At 46.5% G+C, this 17,960-nt stretch overlaps 2 protein-coding genes across 11 annotated transcripts in view; one reads left to right on the forward strand and one right to left on the reverse strand.

Annotated features, from left to right (window-relative positions):
- The window catches only part of LOC133509539 (heparan sulfate glucosamine 3-O-sulfotransferase 1-like), a 56,583-nt gene that overhangs the window by 15,767 nt on the left and 22,856 nt on the right, over positions 1 to 17,960 (reverse strand). For 6 of the 10 annotated variants that reach the window (XR_009797364.1, XR_009797366.1, XR_009797363.1 and 3 more), the window contains one exon: positions 7,178 to 7,474. The exons of the other annotated variants lie outside the window; for them this stretch is intronic. The gene's annotated coding sequence lies outside the window, so the exon portion shown is untranslated. The remainder of the gene's footprint in view (positions 1 to 7,177; positions 7,475 to 17,960) is intronic. 10 annotated transcript variants of the gene reach the window in all.
- On the forward strand, positions 11,076 to 15,778 carry LOC133510090 (uncharacterized). The gene is made up of 5 exons (XM_061837772.1): positions 11,076 to 12,029; positions 12,278 to 12,814; positions 13,223 to 13,333; positions 13,520 to 13,799; positions 15,771 to 15,778. The coding sequence occupies exons 1-5, from the start codon at positions 11,952 to 11,954 to the stop codon at positions 15,776 to 15,778; spliced, it is 1,014 nt and encodes a 337-aa protein (XP_061693756.1). The 5' UTR covers positions 11,076 to 11,951.

Below are 17,960 nucleotides of genomic sequence, written 5' to 3' on the forward strand. Positions count from 1 at the left end.
AATTTACATAATTATTTTACTCCCTAAAACATTGAAAATAACTCCCAAATTCCAAAAACAAACATTTTACATATCCATCCATGTGTTTTTGATACCCACTTACCCTGTTTAGGATGGTGGACAGCTGGAGCCTATCCCAGTTGACATTAGCCAAGAGCCAAACTTACACTCTAGACTTGTCGCCGGTCAAGTACAGGACAATCGCTCACATTTACATTCCCATAATCACTACGTGCAAACCAACACTGCACCGACTCAGGTGAATGAACCACTACACAAGGGGTGCCCCAATGCATTGATTGCAATTGACCAGTCGATTGCAGAGGAAGTTGTGGTCGATCTAGACTGTGTGCCCCCAAAAAAGACGTCAGACTTTCACCCATCTTGTTGCTTAATTCAGGTGTGGCCAATATGTCAGTCACTGTGATGAAACCCCCCGCACATCAGAGCAACGATACACTCAGCTCCCCCCACTCCAAAGAAGCTCTTGGGGAATATTGGGGCAAAAAAGTGTGGGCAGCCCTGCACTACACAACCAGTGACTCCAGATTGTGACACATTCTTTTGTAAGCTTAGATTCAAAAATAAAATCAATGAAACATCCATCCATCCATCCATCCATCCATTATCTACTGCTTTTCCAGGTCGGGCCACGGGGGAAGTAGCTTCAGCAGGGATACCAAGACTTCCCTTTCCACAGCCACTTCTTCTAGCTTTTCCGGAGGGATCCCGAGGCGTTCCCAAGCGAGCTGAGAGACATAGTCTCTCCAGCATGTCCTGGGTCTTCCTCTGGGTCTCTTTCCGGTTGGACAGGCCCTGAACACCTCACCAGGTCTGTCCAGGCATCCAGGAGGCATCTGAATCAGATGCCCCAGCCATCTCATCTGGATCCTCCCAATGCAGAGGAGTAGCGGCTCAACACTGAGCCCCTGCTGGGTGACCGAGCTTCTCACCCTATCTCTGAGGGAGAGTCCTGTGGAGGAAGCTCATTTTGGCTGCTTGTATCCGGGATCTTGTTCTTTCGGTCACAACCCACAACTCATGCCCACATGTGAGGGTAGGAACGTAGATCGACTGATAAATTGAGAGCTTCGCGTTTTGACTTAGCTCCCCCTCTTTACCACAACGGATCGATACAAAGTCTGCATCAGTGCAGACGCTGCACCGATCTGTCTGTCGATCTCCCGCTCCATTCTTCCCTCACCTGTGAACAAGACTCCAAGATACTTAAACTCTTCCACTTGGTGGAGGATCTCATCCCTGACCTGGAGAGGGCACGCCACCCTTTTCCGACTGAGGACCATAGTCTTGGATTGGGAGGTGCTGATTCTCATCCCAGCCGCATCACATTCAGCTCAGAATCATTCCAATCGTGGAGATCACGGCTTGATGAAGCCAACAGAACCACATCATCCGCAAAGAGCAGAGACGTGATGCTGAGGCCACCAAACCTGACACCCTCTATGCCTTAGCTGCGCCTAGAAATTCTATCCATAAAAGTTATGAACAAAATCGGTGACAAAGGGCAGCCTTGGCGGATTCCAACTCTCACCGGAAACAAGTCCGACTTATTGCTGACAATGCGGACCAAACTCTGACAGCGGTCATACAGGGACCAAACAGCTCGTATCAGGGAGTTCGGTATCCAATACTTCCGAAGAACCCCCCCACATGACTCCCCGAAGGACATGGTGGAATGCCTTGTCCAAGTCCACAAAACACATGTAGACTGGTTGGGCGAACGGCCATGCACCCTCGAGGATCCTGCCGAAGGTGTAGAGCTGGTCCATAGTTCCACAGCCAGGACGAAAACCACATTGCTCCTACTGAATCCGAGACTCAACTTCCTGATGGACCCTCCACCCTCCTCTCCAGTACTCCCGAGTAGACCTTAACAGGGAGGCTAAGTAATGTGATCCCTTTATAGTTAGAACACACCATTCGGTCACCCTTCTTGAAAAGGGGGATCATGACCTGAGTCTGCATTGTCCCCGTTGTCCATGTGATGTTTCAGAGGCGTGTCAACCAGGACAGCCCCACAACATCCAGAGCCTTTAGGAACTCCAGGCGAATCTCATCCACCCCCGTGGCCCTCCCACCAATGAGCTTTTTAACCACCTTGGTGACCTCAACTCCAGAGATAGACTAGCCTGCCTCAGAGCACCCAGACTCAGCTTCCTCATGGGAAGGCTTGTTGGTGGAATTAAGGAGGTCTTCGAAGTATTCTCCCCACCGACTCACAACATCCCGAGGTTAGGCCAGCAGCGCCTGTCCCCCACTATATACAGTGTTGATGGTGCACTGCTTCCCCCTCCTTAGACAGCAGAATTTCCTCAAAGCGGTACTGAAGTCGTCAATGAAACGTTTCAATTTCAATTTTGTTTGCAAAGTACAGTTATTTTTATATCATCGATAACACAATCCACTCATGACTTAATATTGTGCCTAAATACTAATTAAATTTTTCAAACCCACAAAGGTGAGACCTATGCAGCCATTTTACGCAAAGACTCATTGTAGGCCTGGCCCCACAAGGTGGATTGAAGAGAGCCAGCCCACCTTCCAGGACCAGTGATTGTATAGTGAGGCCTTTATGTGCTGTGACAGGCACTCCTGCCTGTCAGCCGTTCCATGCCCAAGAGCTGCCAAGTTCAATGCTAAAAGCTAAGTAGCTTCACAAGCTTCCCGTCGCATCCAATCTCACTCAGCTCACAGAACACCACCACCTGGAAGGAACCATTAGTTCACGCTACACTGTGCTTCATTGCTTTATTCGACACTTGATGCATACTCTAGCTCTCCAGCTTCTCAAGTAAGCCTGTGATAGTCATACTGTCTGCTCGATCACTTAACCAAGTTTGTTTCTACTGAACATATGTGGGCCAATGAGAGGACCCCAGACACATACAGTGGATGAACACATCATTGTTCTCACTAAATATATTCCAAAATGTGCTATTGACATGGAAAAGTCACCAGATGTTGAGAACAACCCATACAAAGAAAGTAGAACAACTAGTTGTACAAATTAAGTTGTTTGTAAAAATGTGAAATGACACAGAGGAAAAGGTATTGAACACATGAGGGGAAGGGCCAAAAGGCATGGAAAGCCAAGACAACACCTAAAATCTATCAATAATCAAAGAGCAATCCGGCCCCTTGTCAGTAAAGCCACATTTCATGACGGATAACAGCAAAGAGCTGTCTCAAGGGCATCGCAAGCATAACGATGGCATTGGTTGCAGGCATACTGTATATCGAAGCTTCTGAATGTTCCAGGGAGCACAATTGGAATATTACATAAGTGGAAAGCCAATCATACCACCATATGTTTGCCTCAGTCATGTACTCCTGACAAGATTTCTAACACTGGATTGTAAGGAATATTCAGTGGAGTTGTCCAAGAGCCACGGACCACCAGTGAAGAGGTTCAAAACGACCTACAATTAGTAAGGTACTTTTGTCACAGGGAAAATCATATGTACACCCCTGTCATGGCCTGTATGCAAGCTCACCACGTAAAAATTTGTTTCCTGTCCAAAAAAAAAAAAAAAAAAAAAGCATGCAATATCTCATTTAAAGTATGCTGAACATTTGGACAGGGAGAGTTAAATACTGGAAAAAATTTGTCTGCTCAAATGAGAGCAAAATGTAACTATTTGGATGCCATAGTGCTCACACCGTTCGGAGGAGAAATGACACGGTACATAACCCTAAAAACACCATACCAACAGTGAAGTTCCGAGTTGGTAACATGATGGTGTGTGGCTGCTATTCAGAAAATGGAAATGGTAAACTTCACATTAATGAAGGAAGGATGAATGGGCAAATGTACTGAGACATTCTTGACAAAAACCTGCTGCAACTATGAGGATGATGAAAACGAAACAAGGGTCAACGTTTTAGCAAGACAATTATACAAAATATAGTGCCAAGGAAACGCTCAATACATTTCAATTTGAAAAAAATGGCTAGAATGGCTCACCCAATCACCTAACTTGAATCCCATGGAAAATCTCAAACAAAGACTTTTGTTCAAACTACTAAATAAATAACATATAATGTGCTGAAAGCTTTTTCCCTGTATAATTTCATATTATTACACATAACTTAATTTCTCATCTTATTTGTTCCATTTTCTTTTTGTGTATGATTTACTTGGGGCTTACCCATCATTTGGTGGGCTTTTAATGACAATAGCTCCTTTGGTTATATGTTGTGAGGAAAACTGCTGACGCGTTAAGTACTTATTTCAACTGCTTATAACCTTGAGTGAGATACCACATAGCTTACTGTGTATACTCTATGTGGCAGTGAATTCCAACCACTGTCCCTTCAATGTTAATCTTGTTACATACTTGCCAATTAAAGCTGATGCAGATTCTGATTCAAAAGTTTTGGGCCACTAGCAGCTATGCATTTTGACTTTATTGGTCAAAAAATTATTTGCTAAAATATGTACATCTTCCACCAACATACATTGACAGCAAGAACAATTACATTCATTCCTACAATTAACCTGGTGTGGACCTCTTGCAACTACTGGTGGGGTAATTAAGGGGATTCAAGTCCTTCTCTGTTGGCCTGAACACTATCAAAAACACTGACTTATAGTTTCAACTTGAATTAAATCATATTTCCAGCATGTGCCTGAGGTGCCCAGTCATCTGTGGTTTAACTTACTTTTGTACAATCAAAGGGCCTTCAATGCCTCACAAGCTAGCCCATGGCAGTTACACACAATAATAATGACTTTTTTTTTTTTTTTCAAATGAATCAGAAACAATTTGAATTCAGATTCAAAACACTCCAACCTTTGGGAAAGCTCGGTGAGTTTTGCTTTTTTCATATCTTGTGATTGGTTAATCAAGATATACTAGAGCGGGAGTCATACTTTATGTGAAACTGGTGGCTCAAGCAGGAGGGGACGAACATCGGACATGATTAAAATTCATTTTCAATATGGACTTTTCAATTAAAACTAGACATTGTGAGGACCGGATGGGCAACCTGGCTGTCTTGTTTCAACTTGGATTTCTTTGCGACTTCCAAAGCACCTAAAACTACAAATCTACATAAAGTACATATGCAAAAACACACATCTGACTATACCAAAGAGTTAGCAAAAGAGAATGGGAGGTTGCTGAGTGACTGCCCAAGGCTCAAATGCACAAACTACCACTGGCAATTACACTACTTCTACGATTACTGTAGTCTACTGACAACAACTCCCATATTACAAATGGTCAATTTTAGAAGAAATTAAAAAATAAAAAATGTCCAGCGTCTTTTTGGGTGTCTTAACTTTTTCCAGAGCTGTATTTAAATTTTCTGGGATTTGGTGGTGTTCTGTGATATCTTGCTAATATACAATATGTGCCTTGCCTCAATAAAGATATTGAAACGCTAGTGTAAATCACAGCACAGCTGAAAATATTCAGTGGATCAAGTCAACAGTGGTCACTTTTCCAGTAGTGGATTATGTGTATGTCCTTCAGACAGTACAAGTGTATCATCTTAATCCCCTTATGTGCGAGTAGCAGCAGGTATCAGAGCAAAATGGGCAAGGTGAAATCCAGCCATGGTGGAATGGGAAAGTTACTGGCAAGACTTAATGCACAGCTGTTTGCAAGGTTAGTCTATGAGCAGCATATTTTTAGTCCATTATTTAATTGAGAGGCCACTTCCTTGTTCATGGAGGGTGATAAACAGATGGGTGGCCGTACTTTACTTCTGCCAAGTGGACAACTTACATTTTAGTTAGGTATTTGAAACAGTAAAACACATGTTCTTTTGATTTATTTATATGTATTCATGCTAACATTACCTCATTACCTAATCTTTTTTTGCAATATATATATATATATATAGATATAGATATAGATATAAAAGTTAAATTACAAATCATTACCTGAAGATTCCCTCAAGAATGATTCAATTATAAGTCATCTCACATGACTGTAACAGTGTTTTTAGTCAGCTAGTAAAATACATCTAATAGTTGCGGCTAGCCACAAAAATTAAAAAAAAGGAAATATCACAACAGAACTTCTGATGTCCATCTTTACAATGATTACCTGTGAAAGACTGGCTTTGCTATGAGGGCGTTCATTTATAAAGCCATAAAGGCCAAAACAGAGCTGCAGCCTATGGCGATGAACATTCTAGACTTTAAATGTACCCTGGGACTCATTGGTGAGATGCAATTTTCAGTTTTTAAGATCCAAATATCGAGAATAAAGAGAGATCTGCAGAACTGCTGCAATTTTAAATTTATAAATTAACATTTTTCTTTACTACCTCCTTATTAAATCACCTTTGAGTCTGCACAGTAACTTTAAATGCTTTATGCATCTTTATGTGTGTTATTGTGTTTTGCTAGCTTTTATGAACATTCCATACAACTCTATTTTACCTCTACATCCTTTGTCACTGGCGTGGCTTTTCCCTGCCCTGTGCGCACCTGCTCCGGGGAGCAGGCTTCCCACCTGCATCTTGTTTGTGCTGATTATTTCTCATATACAGTATATTGCCTCGCATTTTATCTTGTTCCTTTGCCAGATTGGTGTACCTCACCGTCACATTCCTGCAGTTCCTTGTTTCAGGCAAATCATTTATCGGATGCTAGACCCTGGTTTGCGTTCGACCTTGCCTCTTTGCCTGCCGATTCTGTTCGTGTTGGCTCCTTGGACTGCCTGCTAGTGTATTGGCCCTGGACTGAATAAATCTCCTGTGCTCCAACTGAACCTGGTTTCCAGAGTAATGCATCTTGGGTCCAAACCCAAGTTCTATTGCTTATGCTATTCCTTATATAGACCATTTTTATGAGTTTATCTCAATGCTTTTACTTCACTGTAAAAAAAAAAAAATTTTTTAGTCCAATCGTCCAAACTCGATGTACAGAAAGTATTAAGACTCCATTAAATTTTTCACGTTTTATATCTCAGCTATTTGCTAATTTTCTAATATCATTTGCTCCCCCCCCCATCATTAATATACACACAGCAACACATATAAACAGAAAAAAAATGTTGGAATTTTTTGCAGTTTTTAAAAAATGAAAAACTGAAATCTCACACAGGCATAAGTGCCTTCAGACCCTTTGCTCGGTATTTAGAAGAAGCATCCTGATAGAGCCATAAGTCTCTTTGGGAATGACACAACAACTCTGTCCCACCTGGATTTGGGGATCCTCTGCCATTCCACCTTGCAGATCTTTTACAGTTCTCTCAGGTTGGATGGTAAAAGTTGGCAGACAGACATTTTCAGCTCTTTCCAGAGATCCGCACTTGGGTTTAAGTCAGGGGTCTTGCTGGGCCATCCAAGCCACTCCATTATTTTAGCTGTGTCCTTAGGGTCATTGTTGTCATGTCTTTGTTTTCTGATATTGCTTTTGTGGTTTAAGTACTTGGCTGACTGCTGCTGGGCAGGGCCTCCTTGTTGCACACCTGATGGTGATGATGATCGGCTGGTCCTTTAAGGGGAACAGAAGCAGAAGGAGGATGCCAAATTATTGCATAGCGTCGCCTTACACTTGCTCATAGCCATTATGATTCCGACCTTGTGTGTGTCATACTATTGGCTCGAGTATGGTAATATAGCGAGTTTGATCCTCTTAGCTTTGTGTTTACCCTCGGGCATCCTCCTCCCTCTGTGGCTCCGTCCGCTGGTCATTTTTACTACTTAATCAGTTAAGCTTATTGTTACATGGAGCGTTTTGTACTTGTCCACATTAGTTTGTACGATTATAGCTGCTGCTTGCGATTGCACTTTTGAGTTCTCTAGTTTGTGCTTGTTTTTATGCGGATCCTTTTGTCTGCATCTACTTTAGTTTGTACGACTACGGCTGTTTCTTATGAGTTACATGCACCTTGAGTTGCCCTGTCCTCCTTGTACGCTACCTGCATCCGTCTGGTTATTAAATTGAGTGTACACAACTTTATCACATGTCTGGTTTTCGGGTGCTTTATTTTCCTGTTATAATTTTCTCATTTGAAGGCTTATATTTGGCCCAGTCTGAGATTCTGAGCACTCTGGTTAAGGTTTTCATCCAGGATATCCCAGTACTTGGCTGGATTCATCTTTCCTTCAGTTGCAACAGGTTGTCCTGTCCCTGCAGCTGTAAAAACAGCATGCATGATGCTGCTGCCACAATGCTTCACTGTTGGAAAGACATTGGACAGGTGATGAACAGTGCTTGGTTTTCTCCACACATACTGCTTAGAAAAGGCGTGCTCAATGCTCGATCATGAGGCAGTTTCGGTCGATCGTGACATCGGCCGTGTTTTTTTGTTTTATTTTAGCTCACCGCACATGTGCAAACAACGACAGTACAGGAAAGCACGCTGTCAGTGAGTTCTGTCATGAAGCAACGGTACGGGGGCGGACCCAAATGCAAGACTTCGAGGCAGAGGCATGATGCTCAATGTAGTTTATTCCGGAAATTGGGTCATACACGGTGTAACAGTCCGGCAAGGCAGAGGTACAGAAAGCAGCACGCCCCTCTTGGCAGTGGCCAAGTCTTCCTCATGACAAGTTCCCCCCTATTTTAAGCTCTCGCTTAAGAAATCTTTAAAAATATGTGTATGTATGCTGCAATAAAGAAGACCAAAACGTAACACTTTCATACAGAACGGGAGGCAGCCAACTTTTTAACAATGTCATTTTTGAAGTGCGTTTGCCTCATCTGCTAGCTTAGTGATATGTGGAGCGGCATTTTGAACTGTTAATGGAAAATATGACACCGACATTCCACCAAAAAGCATGCTGAGAATTAGAAAAGTGAATGAACTAAAATCCCAATTGGCTGCACAGCTGTCACTTTTCATACAATACAGCAAAAGCCACCACCGAAGCATCGTTCCGCGTTCGTCACATCATCATTAATAACAAGAAGTCCTTCCAAGAAGGAGGGATGGTAATAGAGGGATAGCTGACTCGTTGTTCCGATCTTTTGAAAATAAGGCGAAAATATTATCTTCGATAAAATCTCTAGAGCTGTAAAGGAGTACAGTTACACGGCGATGTGAAGCAATGGCTGATGTGTGGAAGGATATCTCGGATTGTGAGTGTTTCTCACTACAGTTGGATGAATCCACTGACGTGAGTGATACAGTCCAGGTGTGCATTTTCATTCGTATGGTGGTATGGTAGATAGCTACAAATTTTTTTTTATAGTTAATTATGTTGTGTAATATTGGCTCATGTGGTTATGCAAGGCACACAAACATAAATTTACAGATGTAGACTCCTCAATATATTTTAAAATAAATGTGTTTTGCATTTTTGTAGTGGGTGGATCTTTGTGACTTGGTCATTCTATTTCATCATTGGTCATTCTAAAAAAAACAAACACATAAACCTGACCTGACTACAGTGGCACAGGAATGCTTTGATGAGGGAACTACAATACGAGTGCTTAATCACACACGATGATGCTGTGTCCAATATACACAAGCACAATGAACAGGCAAATGCAAGAGACAAACTTAAGGCTTAAAGGTCAAGTGTTATCCTGATAAATATTGTGAAATAGATATTGTAATGAAAAATAGATACATATATACATATAACATTATTCACTTCAATGTCAATACAGAAAAATAAATATGAGCGGAGTCATCCATGCGCAAAGTTGTACTGAGTGAAGTTACCGGGGCAATATTACCCTGTTGTTTCGAGCCATATTCAGATCATATGCGATCACGGCCAAACTGCCTCCGCGTGTGATCCACTTCCGCGGCGGGGATGAGCTATCGCGGCCCGGCGCTGCGACGAGCCACCCCGGCCGACTTTTTACGGCGTTGTCAGCGCTCGCTCGCCATAAACAATTGTTTTATCGCTGCCGCCATCGGCGATATTGTTCATTGCGGACGACGGCGGTGGCTATGAACAACCCTGTCGGCAATGGCGCACTCAGCCGCGTGTGATGACAACACCGTAAAGCGGCCTTGCTCGGCACCATGATAAGCCACCTCGGCGCTGAAGATGAGCCACCCAGCCGAAGCCCTGACCGGCGGACGTGGCGCCGAAGCCGGGGAAGGCTGCCGCGTCATGCCCTGCGGACGAGGACGGCTTCAAACAAGCCGGCTCATACATAATGCTGCGGCGGCGACAGACTCCCATATGAGCCAGCCTGGCCGAAGCCGTGCTCGTCCATGAGGCACGATGCGACAACCTTCGCTGGCGAGCCGTCACAGCAGCCTTTGCGGGCGAGCCGACACGGCAGTCTTCGGTGGGTGAGCCCGACATGGAAGCCGTCTGACGCACACATGGACACATTTAGCGCCCCTGTCATACGTACGCAGAGACGGATTACGTAGTCCATCCCAAACTATTATTTTTTTTAGTAGCTGTGTACACGTGACTACGTGTCATTTGGAACCCACAAAGCTCTTGTCCTTTGTACCGTACAATTCATTTTTCACGACGAACCAGGTCTCTTGCAAACTTATGAAGGGTAACTCCATCCTCCCGAGTGTTCAAGCAATGTCCAGCAATGCAACAAACCGGCATTTTGGCTAACACGAAGGAACAACGAGCTACCATCCCGGAGGTAAAAATAATACAGACAAACGAGTGCACATGAGGGCAGTCCTGGCATGTACGTCACTTCTTGCTTCTTCTCGAAAACAAATCCCTCGAGAGGATTTTCATGGCGGGAGTTACAAAAAGCTGTATACGTCAAAATCATGTTTTGTGGTGAAAAAAACGCATGGGTCCATGTCGGCTGCTGGTTTTTCTTTAATAACATACTAAAAATCATGCATTTCATAACAGTGGCCCTTTAAATGCCTGGTCGAGTTAGCGTCCATACGGCAAAGGTGTGGGCTTCTGCCAGCAACAGCTCCGCCCAGGGCAGTGGTTTGACCATCCCCCTGACAAATTATGGAGCCCATGGAGGTGGCACGGTGGATCAGCTGTCAAATGTTAGTCTCACAGTTCTGAGGTCCAGGGTTTGATCCTGGCCCCGCCTGTGTGGAGTTTGCATGTTCTCCCCGTGCCTGTGTGGGTTTTCTCCGGGCACTCTGGTTTCCTCCCACATCCCAAAAACATGCAGCATTAACTGGACACTCTAAAATGCCCCTGGGTGTGATTGTGAATGCGGCTACTTGTTTTGATGTGCCTGTGATTGGCTGGCAACCAGTTCAGGGTGTACCCTACTTCATGTCCGTTGACAGCTGGGTTAGTCTCCAGCACTCCCGCGACCCTCGTGAGGATAAGGGGCTCAGAAAACGGATGGATCCATGGATGGAGGCCACTGTGTTCTTAGGAATCTTAAGTACAGCAGATTTAAAAAAAATTGTAACCTAAGCTCGATGACTTTAATGATAATGATGATTTTAGCAAATAGCTGCTTCTTCTTTTCCTTTCAGCTTGTCCCGTTAGGGGTCGCCACAGCGTGTCATCTTTTTCAATCTTAGCCTATCTCCTGCATCTTCCTCTCTAACTCCAACTGCCCTCAGGTCTTCCCTCACCACATCCATAAACCTTCTCTTTGGTCTTCCTCTCGCTCTTTTGCCTGGCAGCTCCATCCTCAGCACCCTTCCACCAATATACTCACTCTCTCTCGTCTCTGAACATGTCCAAACCATCGAAGTCTGCTCTCTCGAACCTTGTCAGCAAAACAGAACTTTGGCTGTCCCTCTATTGAGCTCATTTCTAATCCTATCCAACCTGCTCACTCCGAGCGAGAACCTCAACATCTTCATTGCTGCTACTTCCAGTTCTGCTTCCATCATACATGTCGTGTACTATCTTAACATACTTCTCTGCCACACCAGACTTATGCATGCAGTACCACAGTTCCTCTCTTGGTATTTTGTCATAGGCTTTCTCTAGATCCACAAAGTGTCATGATCCTGCTGGTCCAGCCCCGGGTGTGGGTGCCTACGCGGCCGTGCTAATTGGAAGGCACACACCTGCGCCTCCCCGTTAGATCGCTGAGGTTCATGTCCCGTTCCAGCACTCCAGTATCCCTGATCGTCAACCCGTGTGTACCGACTTTCGCCTGTTCTCCGACCGACCCCGTAAGCCTGACTCGTTTGACACTCCTGCTTGCTTTGCTCGTTCTCCCGTGTACCGACTCCTGCCTGCCCGCTGACCTGCTCTCTACGCCCGGTTTCTCAACTACCGCTGCTGCACCTGACTGCCTGCCCGATCCCCGACCTTTTAATAATAAATGTTTTTCCCCAAACTACCTTGCATCTCCCGAATCCTGCATTTGGGTCCTTCCTCCGTTCCGATGGGTCATGACAGAACGATCTGGCCAAAACAGGACCCAGCAGGAAAGACCCGGCGTCGCCGGGACCGACGCAAGGTAGACCGACTGCCGGAGGACCAAGCCTGTCCGATCCAGGTAGGCTCCACGACGTCCTCCGCTTCTGTGTCATACGCTCCACCAGCAAGCTATGAATACGTCCCGACCACTACCCGTCCAGCACCGCATATTCTTCTGGACTCTGACTTTTTGGACTATGAGGAGGACCTTGATTTGTATGACCGGCTGCCTGAGTATGACTCCGATTATTTCGATTATGAATCTCTTCACCTGATCTTTCATCCCAGTCAGTTCGGTTCACCTCCCCGCGTTTCCAGCACCCGAGCGTCTTCACCCGGTAGGTCCGAGTACACCACCCATTTGTGGGAACCCGCTTGGCCATCTACCCGGGCCCTCCGCGTGACAGCCAGAGGAGACGCCTCGGCCGGGCGCGCCCTTGTGTCTGTGCCAGTTTCGACTGACTCTCTGCCTACTCTCGTTCACGTCGCCGTGGAAACGGATTCACCACCGCACGACCCCCACATTTCAACGAATGCACTGCAAGCTCACGTGGCAGTGGAGACCGACCCGATGCCGCCTCACGTTGCTGTCCAGGAAGTGGCAACGTCTCCGCAGCCGCTTCTCGTCCGTTCCCAGGAGTACCGGTGGCGACCGGCCCGCGGCCGCTCCACGCTCCTGCTTCGTCGGCGACCGGTCCACGGTCGCCCCCCGTTCCTGCTCCGACAGTGACGGGCACGCCCATACTTTCCCGTCCAGGAGGTGGCGATGGTGCCGCCGCCTTCTCATGTTGCTGTCCAGGAGGAGGTGCTGAGGACGCAGCCGCCGCCTTCTCACGTTGCTGTCCAGGAGGAGGTGGTGAGGACGACGACGCCGCCTTCTCACATTCCCATCCAGGAGGAGGTGATAAGGACGCCGTCACCGTCTTCTCACGTTTCCGTCCAGGAGGAGGTGGAGGAGGTGGGGAGATCGCCGCCACCGCCTTCTCACGTTCACGTCCAGGAGGAGGTGGTAAGGACGCCGCCGCCGGCTTCTCATGTTTCCGTCCAGGAGGAGGTGGAGGAGGTGGCGAGATTGCCGCCGCCGCCTTCTCACGTTGCTGTCCAGGAGGAGGTGGCGTGGATGCCGCCGCCGCTTTCTCACGTTGCTGTCCAGGAGGAGGTGGCGAGTACGCCGCCGCCTTCTCACGTTGCTGTCCAGGAGGTGGCGACGGTTCCCCAGCCGCCTCATGCTCCTGTCCAGGCGTACCAGCGGCGACCAGTCCGCGGCCGTTCCATGCCCCTGTCTCAACGGGGACAGGACCTGGGCAGTTCTGATGAGCCACCTCGGAGCTGGAGACACTTCGGGATGGCTGTGAGGGTGGCGATCATGGCTCTGGTCCTTCTCTCCGTCATCCTCTTCACTCCTGATGGTTCCCAGCCGCTTCATGACCTGGCCTCGCTGGTGACCAATCTACGGCTGCCTCCTGACCAATCCCTGGTCATCTTGCAACAACGGCATGGGATCCCCCATAGGGATCCTGGTGCTTGGCGTCTGGGTCGTGGGAGGTTGGGGGGGAGGCGTGCACTCCTCCGGACCCCCTTCCGCCCGCCCCTGGATGTGTTAATTATTGTCTCTGTGTTTCTTTCATTTAGGCACATCTGGGAGCCGTGCCTTAGAGGGGTGGTACTGTCAGCCCGGGGTGTGCAGGTGCCTGCGCGGCCGCGCTAATTAGAAGGGACACACCTGCGCCTCATGCGGGATGATTGTCCCCTGTGTATATATAGGACCCCGATGACGACTGGTTCACCATTAGATCGCTGAGGTTCATGTCCCGTTCCAGCACTCCAGTATCCCTGATCGTCAACCCGTGTGTACCGACCTTCGCCTGTTCTACGACCAACCCCGTAAGCCTGACTCCCTTGATACTCCTGCCTGCTTTGCTCGTTCTCCCGTGTACCGACTCCTGCCTGCCCGCTGACCTGCTCTCTATGCCCGACGTCTCAACTACTGCTGCTGCACCTGCACCTGCCTGCCCGATCCCCGACCTTCTAATAATAAACGTTTTTCCCCGAACTACCTTGCATCTCCCGAATCCTGCATTTGGGTCCTACCTCCGTTCCGATGGGTCGTGACACAATGTGAAGACATAATGTAGCTCCTTCTGACCTTCTCTGTACTTTTCCACTAGCATCCTCAAGGCAAATAATGCAGCTGTGGTACTCTTTCTAGGCAAGAAACCATACTGTTGCTCGCAGATACTTCTGTCCTGAGTCTAGCCTCCACTACTGTTTGGTTCTTCAACTTTATTCCTCTATAATTCCCACAGCTCTGAACATTGCCTTTGTTCTTAAAAATGGGAACTAGAACACTTTTCCTCCATTCTTCAGGCATCTTTTCGCCCGCTAGTATTCTGTTGAATAAGTTTGTCAAAAACTCCACAGCCATCTCTCAAATGCATTACTGACAAGGTGGCTGAGAAAACAGTATGAAAACAGTATTTCAATTTCCTCCACTGAAGACGTGTTGTGCCGCACGGTGGAATGACTGTTTAGAGCGTCCGCCTCATAATTCTGAGCACAGAGGGTTCAAACACCCGGCCCCACCTGTGTGAAGTTTGCATGTTACCCCGAGGTTTTCTTTGGTCACTCGAGCTTCAGCCCACATCCCAAAAACATGGATTAATTGGGGACTCTAAATTGCCGCTAGGTGTGATTATAAATGTGAATGGAGAATGGAATGAAGAAGTGTTCCCACAGGGCCCCAAATCCTCAACTGTGGCCAATGTAGATAGGAAAACAGTCTCTAATAGTGTAAAAAAAAAAGCCCTTTTCCAAGAAAGTTCGGCAATGTTATCTCATTCATTGTTCCTGGATTTTATTTTGGTTTTCCTCTTTTTCTTTTTCTTTTTTTTAATGAATCCAGAATCAGAAGTAATAGGGTAAAGGGTAAAGTAATTGAAGATGTTATTTCACCAATCCAAGTAATTCTCCTCTCGACTTGAGTTGATAATTGTAATGGAGCAGACCAGCACTGGTTTATTTTTATTAAGGTTTTAAAAAGTTGTCTGCCACCATTGCTGACGAAAAAGAGCAGACTTCAAATGTGCACTATTCATTATATCTCAGCAGACATAAGAGGAAGGCTCTGCAGATTTACTGCACTACAGGGGGGTGAGTTCCCTCTAATTAACCCAAACAGCTTGCTCTATACATCTTCAGAAAAAACCCTCTTTCATATTCCACCAAGCCTCCTGCCATGAAGTGTGGCAAACAGCAGGTACTGCATAGTACACCCTTGTTTCTTTCATGGGCCATAGGTAAATGCATTCATTAATACAAAATATTACATCATGATTGTTACCCGACACGCGCGCAGACATATTAGAGGGTAGGTACTTTGTCAACATTATTCACACTATGATTATTTGCTTGTGTTAACACATTCAACGCAAGCAATACTACAGCTATTAACGAATTTGATGACAAACATAGTTTTTTTTGTGTGTTTCCAGGACACTAACCCTCATTTATCGCAGGGGTTATGCCATGGTCTATGTTTTGGTTGAGTTACATTGGATTCATTCTAAATAATAATTCATAATAATCAAACAAATTTAATAAATAAAAATAATAATAATTGAATAAAATCCCCTATTAGTAAACTTAAAACTCTTACAACTCCATCCATCAATTATCTGGTATATTTATGCTCACAAGGGTCACGGGAGTGATGGAGCCTATCCCAATTGTTGCCAGGCAGGAGGCCGGGTACACTCTGAAATGGTTACCACCCAATTGGAGGGCATATAGATACAGACAACAGTCGTACTCAGAATCATACCTAGGGGCAATTTAGAGTTCCCAATTGCTGCATGTTTTGGGGATGTGGAAGGAAACTAGAGTCCCCGGAGAAAACCCATGCAGGCACGGGGAGAACATGCAAACTCCTCACAGGTGGGGTTGGGATTTGAACCTCAGTCTTCAGAACAGCGAGGCTAATGCACTAACCAGTTGTCCCAACATGCTGCCCCTTGTACAACTCAATTGAAAAAAATATTAGGGGATGAAGGAGGAGGAGTTAAAATGAAAAACTGAAGCAAGATGGGTGGACATGTGTAGAACCACATTCTAACTCATGCTAAATGGGAGTCGGCAAACGCTTCCAACTGCATTTGTACATTTTTCCCAAGGACACATATGATTGTCCCTCAAACAGCAAAACACTGGATGGAATTGATCACATTAAGAGTAACTTTAAATCTCATCTATTTTGATAAATAAAATATGAAAAAAAGGTTGCCACAAAAGGGGCCCTTTTTTCATCCAGGGCAAAAGAGCAGGTGCTTCAGGACAACTTGGGGTCAGTGTGGGAACGTGCCTTACTGTTAACTCTTTGTTTATGAATATACTGTGCAGGCTGAATACAGAGGCTTTATCTTTGGTATGCTTACATTATATCGAGAGCTTTTTTTTTTCTTCTGGCCCAGGAAAAGATGCACCTCAATCCTATCTTGCCCAGTATTTTAGTTGACCCTTTCTACCATTTTCTTAATGAAGAGGACAATATATTTGCCACCTGCACATATCCAATATATGAACTGTGCCCCGATGTGCGGCATGAGTTTTCATTTAAATTTATGAAATGTATATCTGTCATGATCCTGCCGCTCCAGCACGAGCTGTTCGGGTGTCCCGCAGGTGCTCTGATTGGAAGGTGCACACCTGCGCCTCATGCAGCCTGATGATGCTGTGGAATTATATGACCGCGATGACAACTGGCCAGCGCCAGTTCGTATGATCTTCATGTCTCATTCGTGTGCTCCGCTATCCCTGATTGAACCTATGTTTATCAACCTTCATCCGTTCTCCAACCAACCTTGTAAGCCTGACTCCTTCGATACTTCTGCCTGCTTTGATTGTTCTCCCGTGTACTGACTCCTGCCTGTCCGCTCATCTGCTCTCTTCGCCCGACGTCCGTACTACTGCTGGTGCGCCGGACTGCCTGCTCGATCCCCTACATCTGCATATAATAAACGTGTCTCTTCTTGAACTACCTTGCGTCTTCCGAGTTCCTGCATTTGGGTCCTACTCTCGTTTCCGATGGGACGGGACAGAACGAACTGGCCAATACAGGACCCAGCAGGAAAGACCTGGCGTCGCCGGGATCGACGCAAGGTAGACCGTCTGACGGAGGACCAAGCCTGTCCATTCCGGGTAGGCTCCCTGACGTCTTCCACTTCCGTGTCTTACGCTCCGCCAGCGAGGTATGAATACGTCCCGAACACGACCCGTCCGGCTCCTCATATTCTTCTGGACTCTGACTTTTCGGAGTATGAGGAGGACCATGATTTGTATGACCGGCTGCCGGAGTACGACTCCGACGACTTTGATTTTGAATCTCTTTGCCCGGCTTTTCATCCCAGTCGGTTTGCTCCGCCTCCCCGCGTTTCCAGCACCCGAGCGACTTCGCCCTGTAGATTCAAGTACACCAATCAGTACGAGGGAACCCGCTTGGCCATCTTCCCGGGACCTCTGCGTGGCGGCCAGAGGAGACGCCCCGGCCGGGCGCTCCCTGGTGTCTCTCGCTGCGCGGCAACGAAGACACCGTCCTCCCACTCCTCGCCGGCAACGGTGAGACCGGCAGACCCGCAGCTGGTGGCGAAGCTTCCAGCCCAGAGGGAGGAGGAGCCGCCAAACCACGA

The sequence above is a fragment of the Syngnathoides biaculeatus genome, chromosome 12 (assembly GCF_019802595.1).
Source record: "Syngnathoides biaculeatus isolate LvHL_M chromosome 12, ASM1980259v1, whole genome shotgun sequence".
NCBI lineage: Eukaryota > Metazoa > Chordata > Actinopteri > Syngnathiformes > Syngnathidae > Syngnathoides > Syngnathoides biaculeatus.

Coding starts and splice junctions, on each gene's coding strand:
- LOC133510090 (XM_061837772.1), top strand. CDS start 11,952: ATGTCCCGTTCCAGCACTCCAGTATCCCTGATCGTCAACCCGTGTGTA. Junction 12,030..12,277: donor CCTGTTCTCCGACCGACCCC/GTAAGCCTGACT, acceptor TGGCCAAAACAG/GACCCAGCAGGAAAGACCCG. Junction 13,334..13,519: donor ATGTTTCCGTCCAGGAGGAG/GTGGAGGAGGTG, acceptor GCTCCTGTCCAG/GCGTACCAGCGGCGACCAGT.